The sequence below is a fragment of the Pseudorca crassidens genome, chromosome 20 (genome assembly GCF_039906515.1).
Source record: "Pseudorca crassidens isolate mPseCra1 chromosome 20, mPseCra1.hap1, whole genome shotgun sequence".
NCBI classification, from domain to species: domain Eukaryota; kingdom Metazoa; phylum Chordata; class Mammalia; order Artiodactyla; family Delphinidae; genus Pseudorca; species Pseudorca crassidens.
The window spans coordinates 43,536,020-43,551,765 of record NC_090315.1 but is presented as its reverse complement, the minus strand read 5'-3'; the positions used below and the strand labels follow the sequence as shown (position 1 = coordinate 43,551,765).

The 15,746-nt window shown below is 58.6% G+C and overlaps 4 protein-coding genes across 8 annotated transcripts in view; 2 read left to right on the top strand and 2 right to left on the bottom strand.

Annotated features, from left to right (window-relative positions):
• Positions 1 to 21: 21 nt before the first annotated feature.
• Positions 22 to 7,549, bottom strand: FBXL8 (F-box and leucine rich repeat protein 8). Of its 3 annotated transcripts, XM_067719686.1 has the most exons (5): positions 7,408 to 7,549; positions 6,310 to 6,427; positions 3,789 to 5,203; positions 2,078 to 2,254; positions 22 to 1,346 (listed from the first exon to the last, which is right to left on the bottom strand). In XM_067719686.1, the coding sequence occupies exons 3-5, from the start codon at positions 4,094 to 4,096 to the stop codon at positions 374 to 376; spliced, it is 1,458 nt and encodes a 485-aa protein (XP_067575787.1). In that variant the 5' UTR covers positions 4,097 to 5,203; positions 6,310 to 6,427; positions 7,408 to 7,549; the 3' UTR covers positions 22 to 373. The 3 variants fall into 3 exon arrangements, with proteins under 3 accessions (XP_067575787.1, XP_067575788.1, XP_067575786.1); XM_067719687.1 differs by lacking the exon at positions 6,310 to 6,427 and having other exon boundaries at positions 7,408 to 7,545; XM_067719685.1 differs by lacking the exon at positions 7,408 to 7,549 and having other exon boundaries at positions 6,310 to 6,440.
• Positions 3,944 to 9,023, top strand: TRADD (TNFRSF1A associated via death domain). Its single transcript, XM_067719701.1, has 6 exons — positions 3,944 to 4,007; positions 5,128 to 5,158; positions 6,438 to 6,596; positions 7,490 to 7,767; positions 7,845 to 8,052; positions 8,191 to 9,023. The coding sequence occupies exons 2-6, from the start codon at positions 5,137 to 5,139 to the stop codon at positions 8,499 to 8,501; spliced, it is 978 nt and encodes a 325-aa protein (XP_067575802.1). The 5' UTR covers positions 3,944 to 4,007; positions 5,128 to 5,136; the 3' UTR covers positions 8,502 to 9,023.
• A 2,201-nt stretch (positions 9,024 to 11,224) lies between these two features.
• B3GNT9 (UDP-GlcNAc:betaGal beta-1,3-N-acetylglucosaminyltransferase 9) lies at positions 11,225 to 14,196 on the top strand. 2 transcript variants are annotated; one of them, XM_067719699.1, is made up of 2 exons: positions 11,225 to 11,368; positions 11,706 to 14,196. In XM_067719699.1, exon 2 carries the CDS (start codon positions 11,732 to 11,734, stop codon positions 12,938 to 12,940), a length of 1,209 nt encoding a protein of 402 aa, XP_067575800.1. In that variant the 5' UTR covers positions 11,225 to 11,368; positions 11,706 to 11,731; the 3' UTR covers positions 12,941 to 14,196. The 2 variants fall into 2 exon arrangements, with proteins under 2 accessions (XP_067575800.1, XP_067575801.1); XM_067719700.1 differs by having other exon boundaries at positions 11,240 to 11,372.
• PHAF1 (phagosome assembly factor 1) overlaps positions 13,767 to 15,746 on the bottom strand; it is a 28,302-nt gene continuing 26,322 nt past the window's right edge. For both annotated transcript variants that reach the window (XM_067719696.1, XM_067719697.1), the window contains one exon: positions 13,767 to 15,256. In XM_067719696.1, the coding sequence (XP_067575797.1) occupies positions 15,170 to 15,256 (87 nt within the window). In that variant the 3' untranslated portion in view covers positions 13,767 to 15,169. The remainder of the gene's footprint in view (positions 15,257 to 15,746) is intronic.

Genomic DNA, 15,746 nt, shown 5'->3' with positions numbered 1-15,746 from the left:
GACCCGGCCTTTCACAGGACGTAGAGATACTGCTTGATTTATTTCACACTCAACCCTGAGGCATGCTTTGAACCAGTGCCCTCCCTCCTCCCACGCCGGGGCCGCCGAGCAACGTTTGCAGAGGACTGGGGTTGGAGGAGGGTGATCCCCGTATGGCGGGGACAGTGGGTGTCTGCAGATGTTGACAGCAACGAGTGGACTCAGGTTGCTCCGGGCTGGTACTGACGCCATCCCACAGCCCCCAATTCTCGAGAGGGACAAGAGACAACAGAGTCCTAAAGGAGCGGACTAGCAGCTGACGCGCCCCGGGGCAAACCCACGCAGCATCTCAGAGGCCACACGTCCGCAGGGAGGGGAAAGAGGGTTTGTCGCCTCACGCCACAAGCGTGGGCCGCCAGGGATGCGGCTCCCGCGTCAGCTTGAGCGTGTAGCTGCGCAGGCGCGGGCAGTGCGTGCGGAAGGCATGCAGCACGGAGGGTCGCACCACGCAGAAGCAGTGCACTTCGCGCAGGCCCACGCAGCGCTCTGCCAGCTCCTCCAGCGCGGCGTCCAGCTCGGCAGAGGCGGCAGCGCGCACCTCGAGCGCGCGCAAGGTTGCGGCGTAGTGGCGCGCTGCGAAGCGCACCGGGCCTACGGTGTCCCCAGAGAGGCTGAGGCGCAGCGCAGCCACGGGCACAGCAGGCTGCAGGACGCGTGTCACGCTCTCGGCAGGCAGAGCCGGCTCCAGCTCCAGCTCTACGGCCAGTCCAGGGTGGCGGCGGCTCAGCTCGGCCCAGGCTTCATTAGGCAGGGGCGACGCGCGTGCGTCTTCGGGACATGCGCACCGCAGGGCCAGGAGCTCAAAAGGTGCGCGGTCTGGCGCCGCCAGTGCCTCGAGCGCGGTGCGCGACAGGCTGGCCAGGTGCAGGCCGAGGGCGCGCAGGCAGGGGCAGGCCTCTAGTAGCTCCAGCACGGAGCCTGGCCCCACGCTGCCCACCAGCGTACTGTTATCCAGGAAAAGGCTGCAGAGCTCCGGGCAGCCGTGTGCCACCTGCAGCACCAGCGCGTCGTCCAGTGTGAAGGGCAAGCGCCTTAGGTCGAGGTGGCGCAGCGCGCGGGCGGCCCTACAGAGGGCGTGCACGGCGTCCAGGACGTCGCGACCCGAGTCGAAGAGCCGCTTTTCTCCGCGGCACTCCAGGCACAGGCCTCGCAGCTCGGGGTTACGGCCAGCCAGTGCGGTCAGCAACTCTATGGCCGCCAGGCGGCTCGGCTCCCTGGACGGCACAAATTCCAGACGTAGATTCTGAACGTGGTCCAGGCAAGCGGACAGGTACTGCGGCTGCATGCCTTCTAGCTCACAGTCGCAACTTGGGGGTAGAGTGGTGGAGAAAAGGCATCAGCCGGCCGAGTCCCCGCGACCTGGAGAGAGGCCTCTAACCCACCCCTCAGCCTGGGTTCCATCTACCATCCCCACTTCCTGCCCCCTCCCCACATACCTCCCTGTCCCGACCATGCCTGGTCGCTCCAAGGTGATGCTAGAAGGGAACTCCCATCCTATCCATTTAGAAGACTTCAGATGCATCTGCCGCTGGTTGAAACCTTGCCACGGAGAGCCAATGATATTTTAAGAACAGGGCTTTCTCAGCGGTCTTTAAGGAGGGGGGGCGTGGCCTCTGGATTGCCAGGTTCACATTTGCCTCTGCTACTTCTCAGCTGAGTAAGGAAGTGATTAAATCTCTCTGCCTCAATTTTCTATCTGTGCAACGGAGATAATAATACCACCTATCTACCACATAAAGTTTTAGTGAGGATTAAATCAATTAATATGTGTAAGGCACTTAGAACAATGGTTGGTACACAGTTGGTGGCCAATAAATGTTAGAAATTATTACACTTTGGGGGGGGGCCCGTGCATGTGGAATCTTAGTTCCCTGACCAGGGATCGAACTCACGCCCCCTGAATTGGAAATGCCCAGTCAACCACTGGACCGCTGGAAGTCCTGATTACGCTTTTTAATATGGGGAGAGTCACTGTATCTCCCCAAGCCCTGACTCCACCAAGCCAGGGAGAAGGCGGGAGGGGGAGGAGCCTGCTCACCTGATGTTCGTGTTGTGCCACACAGTGCTGCAGGTGGCAGCGGCAGCCCAAGCTCTGCAAACCCTCGCGGCAGCGGCGCGGTCCCGCAGGGGCAGGTGACGGAAAATGAGTGCCAGCACCTCCTCCGGCAGTTGTTCTCCAGGCTCCGCCATGGCCGGGAGCAGGGTGGGGGTTCCGCTGCAGGAAGGCCAAAGTGTTGAGGGAAACACCTGGAGCCTACGTGTAGAAATGCTTGTGGCCCAGGAGCTGCTATGTAATTTGCAGAGCCCAGTGCAAAATGAAAATGTGGGTCTCTTTGTTCAAAACATTATTAAGGGTTTCAAGACAGTGACAGCAGAGCATTTAACCAAGTTATTAAACCAAGCCTGGGGCCCTGTGCAGTGCACAGGTCTCAGACCCATGAAGTCTGCCCTGGATGCCGAGGATCTCTGATTCTCCTTTAAACTACGTTCTCACTTGTTGAGCAAATCCACGTTTTATGCTATATTAGAAAGAACTCAACCACGACCGGTGCACCACGTTGATAAAGCCGAATACCGGATTTGGGATGATGCTATGGGATCTTTCTTCTAGTTACCAAAGTTTTCTCTGAGCAAGTTGGAAGGCGGATGCACAGGCTCTGACTCCAGACAACCACGTCCTCCCCCCAGCTCAGAGGGCCCAGACTAGTCTCACAGGGGTCACTGAACAGCTTGCCTCCCAATTTCGACCCTGAGTACTAGGGGAGGACTAAGCCCAAGCACCGAGGACCATTGAAATGAGGCATTCTCAAAGGGAGCGGGGCATCAGAATCACTTGGACACTTGTTCACACTACAGATTCCACGGCCCCACCTACTAAGTTAGGCTCTCCGAAAAGAGTAGGGCCCAGGAATCTGAATTTCAACAAGCGCCGGTGGATTCTACAGGTCCCAAGTTGAGAAACCCGGACCTAGCCCCCGCCAGTCACTAGAGAGTAACGATAGGGTTAATAGGGCGGGAGCATTAGGGAAAACTTTTAATTGGCAGAGACCACAAGCCAATCAGAAAGCAGGGACGCGGGTGGGGCACAACCGAATCCGCCCAGAGAAGGGAGGCTCTTTCGTCCACCTCGCAGGGGGAGGTGTCCCGAGAGCTTCCAAGAGAAGGCCGGCGGGGCGGAGAAAGTCTTGGGTTTCTGGGACCTGAGGAACCCTGGGTTCAAGTTCCGATCCTGAACCCCAAGCAGCCCAGGCTCCCGTTGGGCGGCTTAGGTTCAGCTGGAATTCGGCAGACCCACCTCAGAGAGAGCGCGGTCTTTGTTGGAAAATGTGCGTCCTCTTTGAAGTTGCCAATTTTAGTTTAAGGTCCTTAAAGGTTTTCGTACCCAAAGTTTCACGCCACTGGCCAGTTTTCTATTTTCTAGGCTAACGGTCCCTGCTGGAATTTGCGCCTCGTGTATCCTGGGGCTTCTGATACCCTCCACCAGGCCTGAACTTGGGACCCACCGGCACCCCGTTCAGAGTGTCAGGGAGTATCAGAGATCAGAGATCTTCGAGCTCTACCACACAGAAGGCACCAGAAACGTCTGGTCCTCAAGGGGCACCTCCTTGTTGAGCCATCCGTTGCCCGCTGGAGGAAGAGGAGCAGCTCTCACCCTGGGGCCCTCCGGCCTCGTAAGAACCACAAGTCCTCGAAGTCCCTTGCCGCAGGCTGTTCTCCCTGCTGTTTAACCTCAGGCGCCAGTTTCTTACCTGCTCAGCGGACCAGGTGGGTTTTGCCCAGAGACTGGGGACTGGCGGCGGAGGACAGTGGTGGGAAGGAACCGCGGGGAGCCCGAGGGGCGGGACGCCGGGACAGAAGGGGCGGCTCGCACTGGGGCGCCGCCCCTGCGCTCCGCGCACACCCGGAAGCAGCGCGAATCCAGTGGAGCCGGGCGGGCGTGGGAATCCGGGACGAGCCGAGGCGGCCAGGTTAGTGCAGAGGGTGGGTGGGCTTCCCAGTGCCGGCAGGAGCCGAGGTGGATCCTGGCTCGGAAGCATGGGCGCGGCGCGGTTGTCATCCGCGGCTGCTCGGGTCAGGTGGTGGTGGTGGCCTATTGGGCTGTTTCCGTGGGAGGAGGGAGAGAGGGTACGGACCTTGGTCCCCGAAAGTTCCTTGTCCCAGTTAGGGGATTTCAAGGGGCGGCAGGACCCTGTGGGTGAGAGGACGGGGTGGGGCTGTTTCTGAACAGATATTTGAGCAGAAACCCTTTGCCCTCCCCGGCCAGTAGCAAGAGCAGAACTCCAGAACGAGGGAGGCCGGGGAGCTCCCCTCGAGAGCTCGGGAGCGGCCCAGCTGAGTAGGATGCTGGGACTCTCAGCCTGTCAGTCCTTGAGGGGCCACGCCCGCCAGCAGGCCTTCACCGTCCACCCGGCCAGAGGTGGGGCTACCCGGGGACTGTTAGGCCGTGTTAATAGAACGCTGCACCGGCTGGCTCCCGGTCATAGGGGCACATTTTCTTGAGTCGGTACCCAGCTAAGAGTTCCTAGAACCCAGCCCGGCCCCGCCCGCAGAGAGGCGGACTCTGGGTGGGTGGGGCGCGGGGCTTCCCGAGGAGGGGCTTCTTTGGAAGGACACGTAGAAAAAGGAGTTCCCAAGGGCGCGAAACGAGCCAAGGGCCCCGGCCGCTTCTCAAAGGTTGTCTGTCCTTCTCGGCCTGTTTGACTTCTGTTTGACTTCTCCCATTTGTCCAGTCGTAGTGAGTGTGAGGGAGCTTCCCCCCTCCTCCAGGTTTTCAATGTCTCGCAGGTAGGCCTGCTGGGGAGACTACCACCCTTACTTACCCACCCCTTCGGGCGGGACTGCATCTACGGGGTTTACATAAAGTAGAATATTGCTAAATACAGTGAAAATAAAGATCACGCCAAGTCTCCCCCTTCCCCAACAGAGGTAAACAATGGTAACTTCCTGTTAATTTCCAGACTATGGTTTTGGGTAAACACACAAGTATTAATATGTCTTCTACCAAAAGATTATGGGGGGGGTGCTCAAAAGGTACATCCCTGTGCTCAGACGCAGGGTAGGGTTATCAAGTATCATTTTTCTTGCCAGGTCTGGGTGATGCTGGAGCGCCCCTTCCCAGGTACTGTCCCAGCTTTGGCTCTCACGTTAGGGTCTGGGGGCAGATCTGAAACACAGAATAAACAGAAATGATTTAGTTCACATAATGGAAAAGTCCAAGATGGGACACAGTGTGGCTAGGAGTGCACTTCTTCATCTCTTGGCTCTGTAGCCTCCTGCGCCAGTTTCATTCTCAGTCAGGCTCTTCCCAAGCAGTGGCAGAGGAGAACTACCCTTCCTTCTCGCTCAGCTTCAAGATAGGAAGGGAAACTTATGCCTCTTTCCTATTGATCCAGCCACATTTGCAGGTTGATTTTGATTGGTCCAACTTGAATCCTATGCCCAACTCTGAACAAATCATTTCAGGAAGGCGAATGGAATATGCAGATTGGCTAGGCCTGTTTCACTTGCCCAGGCCTGGAGCTAGGGAGTGGAGTTAGCCCTTCCAACAGGCATGTGGATTGAGACAAGGGAAGAGGGAAGGCCCCAGAGGTCAGTCAGGATTGCGGGAGGGAATCTGGGCAGGCGCAAACTACAGGTGTCCTTTGAAGTGAAGCCTGGAGATATAGTAGGAATTCAGGTCAGAAAATTTAAGTGGGGGCTGTGGTCCCACAGGGATCCTGGGAGCTCAAATTTAAGCTGAGGGCATACCATACCAGCACATGGGTCTGGTTGTGCTGTGGGGCATGGGCACCATCCAGGATAAGGATGTCTACAGTCAGCTTTGAAAAGAGAGACACTCGGGCTTCCCTGGTGGCGCAGTGGTTGGGGGTCCGCCTGCCAATGCAGGGGACGCGGGCTCGTGCCCCGGTTCGGGAGGATCCCGCATGCCGCAGAGCGGCTGGGCCCGTGGGCCATGGCTGCTGGGCCTGCGCGTCCGGAGCCTGTGCTCCGCGAGGGGAGGGGCCACAACAGTGAGAGGCCCGCGTACCGCAAAAAAAAAAAAAAAAAAAAAAGAGAGAGAGACACCCTGGCCTGAGGAGGGAGCAGAACTTGTTGTTTCTGCTGCAACATTGTCCCTCTCCTCTTCCATCCCTGTGACCCTGGGCTCTTTCTCTGAGAAGACAGTGGAGAGACAGTCCTCACTGAAAACCTTGGCTGGGCTGGGCTGGTTTGGGCTGGGCTGTGCAGAGCCAGAAGCACAAGGGGCTGCCTGTGGGATGATGAACTTACCCTCATAAGTATGCCAGCTGGGTGGGGACGGCTGGATGTCAGCTGAGGGGACAGCTCGGCCACGTGGGACTGGACAGTTGTCTCCAGAGCTGGGTTGGGGTGATCTGAATGCGTATCTCTGTCCCCAGGAGGCAAGATGGCGGCTGGGCCAAATGGGCTTGAGGAGTGGGTGGGCAGTGCCTACCTATTTGTGGAGTCCTCGCTGGACAAGGTGGTCTTGTCGGATGCCTACGCTCACCCGCAGCAGAAAGTGGCGGTGTACAGGGCTCTGCGGACTGCCCTGGCAGGTGCGTGAGTGGGCGGGCACTTGGAGAGGAAAGGCCGGCCTGGGGCCTTTTGTGGGCGGGGCCAGGGACTGAGACCTCACCTCTTCAACTCTGTGGGCCTGCGCTTAACCACCACTTTAAGGAAAAGATTCGTTAGGGAAGGGAGGAGGAGGACGCCTGGTTGTGTAGGGTCTGTCTTCTCTGTGTATGCATGTGTGCCCTCGGGTGTAGACTTGTGTCTCTTGTGTCTCTGTATGATCTATGTGTGCACTAATGTGCCCCTGCTCCATGCCCCCCACTCCACGGATCAGCCCGCTCACTGCTGTCTACTAATCGTGGCTCTCTCTTCTTTTCCTCTCTCACTGCAGCACTCCTTGCCCAAGACCCCCTCCCCAGTACCTACCTTTCGGGTCCCCTTTTCCCATCTCAGGGCAGAGGCCACTGGAGGTTGAAGCCAATAGGGGGATCTGGCTCCGGCCTCAGAGCGACGAGAGCCTCTCTCCTTCCAGGGCGGGGGGAGCCACACTAGGAGGCCGAAAACCTGAGACCTCTCGCCCCCTGTTCCGCCAGCCACCTACCCAGAGGGCTTGGCTGCCCAGGGCAAATGCCCCTTTCTACCCTGCAAAGTCTCTTGCATGTCCTTTTTGCCCACCCTCATTTGGGGCTTCAGGATTGGGGATAGAGTAGCACACACTCCATCCTAGGGTGCTCCCTGTGATAGGTCCTGGCCTTTATTCTGGGTTGTTGCTGTTTGCATCCCAATTTGCTTCCCAGCTGGGAGCTCTGGCGTATAGCCGCGCCCCTAGGTCTGGGGATGGGGAGGGCGACTTACCTGGGGCTTCATCCGTCCTCCGGCCTCTTGGAGAATGGCCCCGCAGGGGGACCACATGCCACCTGACTGCCTGCCTTCGCAGAGAGTGGCGGGAGCCCTGACGTGCTGCAGATGCTCAAGATCCACCGCAGCGATCCGCAGCTGATCGTGCAGTTGCGTTTCAGCGGGCGCCAGGCCTGCGGCCGCTTCCTCCGCACCTACCGCGAGGGGGCACTGCGCGCCGCGCTGCAAGGGTGCTTGGCGGCGGAGCTGACCCTGCACTCCGTGTCGCTGCAACTGGAGCTGCGCGCCGGCGCGGAGCAGCTAGATGCCTTGCTGACCGACGAGGAGCGCTGTTTGAATTGCATCTTCGCCCAGAAGGTGCGGCCGGGCTGGGGCCAGGGTGGGGTGGGGATTCGCGGCTAAGACCCCCACCGACGCCGCACTCCCCTCCCTAGCCCGACCGGCTCCGGGATGAGGAACTAACAGAGTTGGAGGATGCGCTCAGGAATCTGACGTGCGGCTTGGGGGGCCAAGGGGGCGACGTGGAGGGCGCTCCGGCCCCCTCGCAGTCTCTGGCACCCTCTCCGTCGGAGGAGAAGCCACCGCCGCCGCCGCCGCCGCCGCCGTCTGGCCAGACTTTTCTGTTCCATGGTCAGCCCGTAGGTGAGACTCCCGGAGAGAAGCAGAGGCAGCATCCTCGGGAGGATGGAGTTTGGGGAGGGGTGAGGTCTGCGCGGGATAGTCGCGGGGAGGAAATGGAAGGGTGTCCCGAGCTCACTCCGCTTCCCACTTCCCCTGCAGTGAACCGGCCGCTGAGCCTGCAGGACCAACAGACGTTCGCGCGCTCAGTGGGCCTCAAGTGGCGCAAGGTGGGGCGCTCCTTGCAGCGCGGCTGTCGTGCATTGCGAGACCCGGCGCTTGACTCACTGGCCTATGAATACGAGCGTGAAGGGCTGTATGAGCAGGCCTTCCAGCTGCTGCGGCGCTTCGTGCAGGCCGAGGGCCGCCGCGCCACGCTGCAGCGCCTGGTGGAGGCGCTCGAGGAGAACGAACTCACCAGCCTGGCAGAGGACTTGCTGGGCCTCGCAAATCCCCATGGCGGCCTGGCCTAGCCTGGGTACTAGAGAAAGGGGCAGTCGGCCAGTTGCCCAGCCAGGGTTTGGAGCACCTGGGTGACTGTAGGGTCCCTTCTAATGCTACTGCTGACCTCCTGTCCACCCACGGGACTCTGACGCCATACTTACAACCAGATATGGCTGCCCTCTCCAGGAGTCAGACAAGCACCCACAGTGTCTGCTGGGGTGCCACTGGGGGTTCTGTTCTAGATACTAGGATAGAGACAGAGCGTATGGGTGACCTGCTGCAAAAGGTCGACCTCACCTTTTCCCACCGCAGAAGAGGGGCTTTCAGCCAGACCTTACCTCTTCATTCATAGAACAATTCATTACTATTCATTAATTCAATATAATTCATTAAGGACCTGCTGTATCCTAGGCATCATCCTGGGTGCTGCAAATACCGTGGTGAACAAAACACACGAATCCTGCCTGTCCCCAGTTCACACTCAGTCTGAGACTCTGAATATTAAGAAACAGTAATAAAATACTACCAGTTTTTTGATGTGAAAAATACAAGGAGTTGTGGGAGCAACTGAGCAGGGGCCTAACCCAGGTTAGGGGTTAGGCTTCCTGGGAGAGAAATGACTGTGAATGTTGTGGGTGGTGGAATGAGAGAAGGGCAATATTCTGGGCATGGTCAGCTTCAGGTGAGGTCTTGAGGAAGGTGAGAGGAAGGGATTTAGAACAGAAGGTTTAGAGTGGCTGGATCTAGGGGTGGGTGGATTTGCAGAGACCCATTGGTGAGTGGGGGAGGCAGAGAGCATGGGGTCAGGTAAGCCAATTTACAGAGTTTGGATTTTATCTGGAGGCTAGTGAGAGGCCTTTAAAAGGTTTTGGCAGTTAAGGCTGGGAGGCTGGTGAGGATGCAGAGAGAGAGAAAAGACAGTGCCCCAGGCTGGGGCAGTTAGCAGCAGAGATGGAGGGAAGGGATGAACATTGAGTTAGGACAAAGGACAACAGGCCTGGTGACACTGAATGAGGGAGGTGGGAGAGGACTCCAGAGTTTCTGCCTTTGCCAGTTGGAGGGAAGGTGGAGCTGCCTGCTGAGATAGGGGCCCTGGGGGAGGTGAAGTGCTTGCTCTGTTTGGGACAAGTTGGGCATGATGTTCCTGTAGAACATCCAGGGAGAGAGTCCAAGGATAGCTGGATCTATAGTTTTGAGTTCAGGAGAGTGTCGAGGCCCAGGATTCAGAAATGTACAGGTGGGAGTGGGTGGGGTGGCCCAGGGGGAGGTCCTGAAGGTCACCAACCAGAAAAAAGAGCAACCCAAATTGGAAGGAGGAAAACCAGATTTGGAAGCCAGGGGAATACCCACCTGCTGTGATGGAGGCTGCAAATCTGTCAAAGCTGCGGAGTGTCCACTGGAGTCGGGGAAAAGGTTACTAGGTGGGGGCTGTTTCTGGGACATGGTGTGGACAGCCTGAAACCAGAACACAGGAGAGATGGGAGGTGAGGCAGCAGAGACAGCCGGAGTAGAGGACTCCTGAGAAGTCTGTGACCGGGAGAGTGAGGCTCAGGTCGGAGGGTTTATTTTGTAAGGGAGAATATTGGTGGGAAGAAGTTCAGAAGGCGCAGTCACAGCCACTGGAAAGAGGATGGCACTGGGTAGCAGTGCTGGTTCTCACAGTCTGCCCTCATAAACTCTTGGGTGGGGCGGGGCGGGGTGGGGTGGGTGTTGTCTACTCCAGGCCCCACTGCATGGCTGGGACCTGGAGGCTCTGAGTTCCAGGAAGAGAGAGGTGGCAGCCAGAGCTGGGCAAGGCCTGGGCCCCAATCTCCAGAGCGCCTCTCTGCCCGCCTGTGTCCACATCAAACCCTTTGCTCACTGGTCTACTTCAGGAGTCCCCCAAGCTAAACCAATCCCTGCCAGCCCTACCTGGCCTGCAGTGGGCCCAGGCTTGGTTATTTCTTCCTGCAGGAGGTGATGATGGCCTGGGGCACTAGGGACTAAAGAACTCAGAACTGCCTCTGGAGAGACAGACTTAAGTGCTCACCTGTGAAGTTAAAGCAGACAGGGTTGGCCCCCCTCTCCTGCATCCAAGTGGATGGATAGGGAGAGGGGCAAGGGAGGACAGAGGAAAGAGTCTTGGACTGAATTCCAGAAGATCTGGGACAGTGCTCTTACCTTCTGCCTGTACGATCCTGGGCAAGTCACTTAACTCCCTGAGGGGCAGCGTCCCCATCTGGGCATAATCAATGACAGCTGCTGCCAGGGTTGTGAGAATTGCACACGCAGTTTTGTTGGTCCTTGTGTGCGTGGTGTGTCTGCTGGCGGGCATGGCAGAGCCAGGAGAAAGGAGGCAGCCATGTATCCGGGGCACTTTTTGGACCCTGTCTTGCGGAACCAGGGCTCCTGGAAAGCTGAGGAGAGGCACTTCCAAGGATGGCCTGGGAGGGGTCGATGCCAAGCCCTCCTGCGCTGGGGCTCCTGCCCAGCCCAGGCCCTTTCTGCTCCGGAGAGGCAGGGGTAGGGAAACTAACCAGAAAGGTTAGTGCTTCTTCCCGTCCCCCGGAAAGGCAGAATTGGGAAGTCTGAGTCTGCACGGAGACCAGAACTCACCTCTTTGAGCTTCCCAGAGAGAGCTGACCGTGAGGATCCCTCTCAGAGATTAGTCTCCACTCGGAGACAGCGCTCCGGCAGCGCTAGGGCGGAGCTGACTGAGCTCCAGATGTCCGGGCGCACACAGCTGTAGGGTCACGTGGCAGCGGCCCCGGCCCCCCTTCCTGCCAACGTTGCATTTGGCCCAGGCCCCGTCCATGGCCGCCCTTGGGACCCCGCGCTGAGCCCCGGAGGCCCCGGCATCCGGGGCCACGCCGCTCCCAAGGGCCGAACGTGTATCAGGATCCCAAGGACCTCCGTGGTGGGTAGGGATGAGTAGAAGGGATTCAGCCTCAACGCGGGAAGAGGGTGGGGCCGAGGCTCCGCGTCTCCCTGATCTGGCTCTGGGGCACCGTGCTAGGCCGGAGCTGAGAGGGTGGGAGTCGGCTATTAGGAGGAACTTCTTGCCCTTTCAGGGTGCCCATCCCGGTGGGGGGTCAGGGCCCAAAGTAGGAGGACAACGGAGGGGGATGAACAGCCGGCAGCTGGAGACCCCAGGCGTGTGGCCTCCCGCGCCCTACCCCCGGGGAGGGCGGGGCCGGAGCCCCTGCCGGCTGCTGGCTTCCTTGTCTTGAGCCCCTGACTGAGTCTCTCCGCAGGGGCCGCGGGCGCCTGCCAGACGGACATGAGGCGGAGGCTGCGCCTACGCGGAGAAGCGTCGCTCACGCTGCTCCTCGGCGCCGCCCTCGGCCTCCTGCTCTATGCGCAGCGCGATGGCGCGGCCCCGACGACGAACGCGCCGCGAGCTCAAGGGAGGGCGGCGCCGGGGCCCACCCCGGGGCTCCGTGTATTTCAGGCGCCGGACGCGGGCGCAGCCCCGCCGGCCTACGAAGAGGATACGCCGGAGCCGCCCACGCCCACGGGACCTTTTGACTTTGGCCGCTATCTTCGAGCCAAGGACCAGCGGCGCTTCCCTCTCCTCATTAACCAGCCGCACAAGTGCCGAGGAAATGGCGCACCCCCCGGCGGACCCGACCTGCTCATCGCCGTCAAGTCGGTGGCTGCGGACTTCGAGCGGCGCCAAGCAGTGCGCCAGACGTGGGGGGCTGAGGGTCGCGTGCAGGGGGCGCTAGTGCGCCGGGTGTTTTTGCTGGGCGTGCCCCGGGGCGCGGGCACAGACGGGGCAGACGCGGAGGGGGCGGGCACTCGAACGCACTGGAGCGCCCTGCTGCGTGCTGAGAGCCGTGCGTACGCGGACATCCTGCTCTGGGCCTTCGACGACACTTTCTTCAACCTAACGCTCAAGGAGATCCATTTTCTGGCCTGGGCCTCCGCCTACTGCCCCGACGTGCGCTTCGTCTTTAAGGGCGACGCCGACGTGTTTGTGCACGTGGGAAACCTGCTGGAGTTCCTGGCACCAAGGGACCCGGAGCAGGACCTGCTTGCAGGTGACGTGATAGTGCAGGCGCGGCCAATCCGCGTGCGGGCCAGCAAGTACTACATCCCTGAGGCTGTGTACGGCCTGCCTGCCTACCCGGCCTACGCAGGCGGTGGCGGCTTCGTTCTCTCGGGGGCCACGCTGCGCCGCCTGGCCGGTGCCTGCGCGCAGGTTGAGCTTTTCCCCATTGACGACGTCTTTTTGGGCATGTGTCTACAGCGCCTGCGTCTCACGCCTGAGCCTCACCCTGCTTTCCGCACCTTTGGCATCCCTCGACCTTCAGCCGCTCCGCACCTCCGCACCTTCGACCCCTGCTTTTACCGCGAGCTGGTTGTAGTGCACGGGCTCTCGGCTGCTGACATATGGCTTATGTGGCACTTGCTGCACCGGCCACACGGGCCAGCCTGTGCGCGTCCATGGCCTGTCGCTGCGGGTCCCTTCCAGTGGGGCCCCTAGCCACCTGTCACAGCTCTAAGCCCCCCTCATTCAGACCCAGGAGGTAAGTGGGAGGTAGCTTGAAGGGTAGGTTTCCCAGGCGGATTAGTGCTGTGTATGTGGTTCTTCCCCAGAAAGGGGCATCCAGGTGTCTTCCTCCAGAAGGTCCCAGGGAGTGAAGATTGAGGTTGGTTCCTGCTGACACACCCTATTGGGAGGTGATCTGGAACCAATCTAATGGTGGCCCTTTGAGACAGCCAGGGCTGAGGTGGTGGAGAACCAGGCTCTTTGCCAAGCAGGTGAACGTGCTTGGTCCTCCTAGTAGGGATGTGGGTGGGGGTGGGGGTGGCAGAGGCTCATGGAATCTGACCATACTTCTTAGTTTGGAACCCCTAGAGTGAGGCCAACAAATGCAGATCTTTCTCGCTGGACCCCACAGGGATGGGTAGGGGCCTGGCCTCAGTCCTCATGGAACCGGCAGCCATTCTGCCACAACTCAATCTGAAAGTAGGCGTTTTGCTTCCTATTTGCCCCTTCAAACTGCATTCTTAGCCACGTCTAGGTCTTTAGATCTGCTTTCCTGGGGCCAAGCCCTCCTGAGCCCTGGGCTAGCTGGAACATTAGGGATGGAGACACACAGGGACTGAGCGCATTGTCCTACCTAGTCTTCCCCCATATCCAGCTACCCACCTACACCCACACAACTGTGCCATTCTCTCACTGGAGCCTGTGCTACCCCCTTCAGAGGAGCCAAGGAACCTTTTTCTAAGAGGACTCCTCCAGCTGTAAGTTTCCCCATATTCTTCAACCACCCCCTTTCTCAAAAAAATCAACGCCTCCACGCTCATTTTAGTATAAACATCCCAGCAACAGCACATGGGGAGCTGTCGTGGAGGGCATAGGTCTTTATTGGAGGAGGGGTATGGGCAGGGCATGAGGAAGGTTCCCCCATGCTAGGAAGATGGGAACAGTCCTGGCTGCCCCACAGTGGGATGTGTGAGAGTCTCTGGCCAGGCCACAGTCCACACGGGAAGACACCAGTCACAAAGTCATGGGAACGCCACACAAGCCTGGCTGTAGGCCCAGGCACCACACAGGCGCCCAGGGCAGGTCCCCTGCACATTCATTGTTAAACTATACAGGATGAGGCTGTACATGAGTTAATTACAAAAGAGTCATATTTACAAAAATCTGTACACACATTTGAAAAACTCACAAAATTGTCATCTATGTATCACAAGTTGCTAGACCAAAATATTAAAAATGGGATAAAATTATACATTTCTCTTCTCAATTCTTTTCAAAAGGATTAATATTTTTAAAGCACATATGCTACTTTCCTTAGCAAGTCCCACGAAGAGACTGAGCGGCCCAGCCCTCCATGAGCCCCAGGGGCCTTGAGCCGCGAATGGGCCCGGCCAGGGGACACTGCCCAGAGCTGAGGCAGGGGGGCCAAGCCCACAGTGCAGAACAGAATGCTGAAACACAAAAAAAGAAGGAAGATGTCTTTGGCTAAAACTTTGGCATTAAAACAAAGAGGCAAACAGGATGGAAACATGCAGCCCTGCCAGCCAGGTTGGGGCAGAGTAGGGGAACAGGCGGCCTTGAAGGCTGGCTCCAAGAGGGGTGGGAACCAGGCCTGGGCACGTACCTTGATGGTAGAAAGTTGTGTTTCAACCAGTTGGGTGTGCCTACTGGGCCTGGCAGGGAGCACGTGCAAGAAAGAAACAGGGAAGGGCAAGTGGGCCACCTTGGCCACAGCCAGCTCATCAAGTAACTAAAGTGGATGTAGTGCAAAAGTTGCAACCAAGTACTACGGACATGCTACCTGCTTGCCTTAAGGGTCATGTGGCAATGTTGGGCCAAAGGCAGGACCCTGTCCTTGTCTGGGTGCCTGTGTCCTCAGCCAGAGAAAGAGCCCCAAGTTTTCCCAATGTGTCAGGGACAGGGGAGACAGAACCCTGTCTCCTTACACGTTAGTCGAGAGCTCCTGGGTCCAGGTATCAAGGCTCAGAGTTTGTGCTTCTCTTTGCAGTCTGTGTCCCCTGTTGGCACCAGCAGGCTGAGATCGCACAGAAGAATATTTGGGCCTCTCACCCCATGGTAGAGCACCCAGCCTGAGCCCCACCTCAAAATATCACAACAGCCCTTCCACACTGGCAAGGTGTCCAAGAAAACCCACAGGGTGGCCTGCTGAACAGGATGCGATACACAGTTCCATGGGGCAGAGGGGCATGGGTGGTGATGTTCCTAGGGGAGTTCCGCGGTTCTCAGGTGGGCACCAGGCCTGGGGGGGCCATAAAGGGTCACTGAGGCAATGTGGTTGTTCTGCATGACCTGTTATGAGAAGAGGACAGCGAATCAAGGGGGAGGAGTTGAAGGGATGTAAGCAGAGCAGGCAATCAGACCCACAAAAACCGGCAGTGGCATCAGTCCTGTGCTGTGACTGAAGAGAAGGGACTTGAGGCAGCTCCTGTGCACAGGGGCTGGAGGTTGTGTGTGCAACCCACCTGCACACGGGGCTGGACTGACCCCTCAACACCCTCCAACTCATGCTAAGGGGGTCATCTCTGCTCCTGTGTCTGCCTGTTTCTCTGGGATATATAAACTTCACCACACCCATTTGTCCAGTCCTTCTGGAACTGCTAGAGGTCTGCTGAAGGTATGGCATCCAGATGGGAAAACAGGGGCAGCCCATTCTTCTCCCAAGCCAGTGGGGCCTCTATAGCCACTCATCCCACAGCACGTTCATTCACATGGCATTTAAAGGCCCCCAACACACCCGGACTGAGCCCCACTTGCTCTGTGGTTACCTTTCCTATTGTAC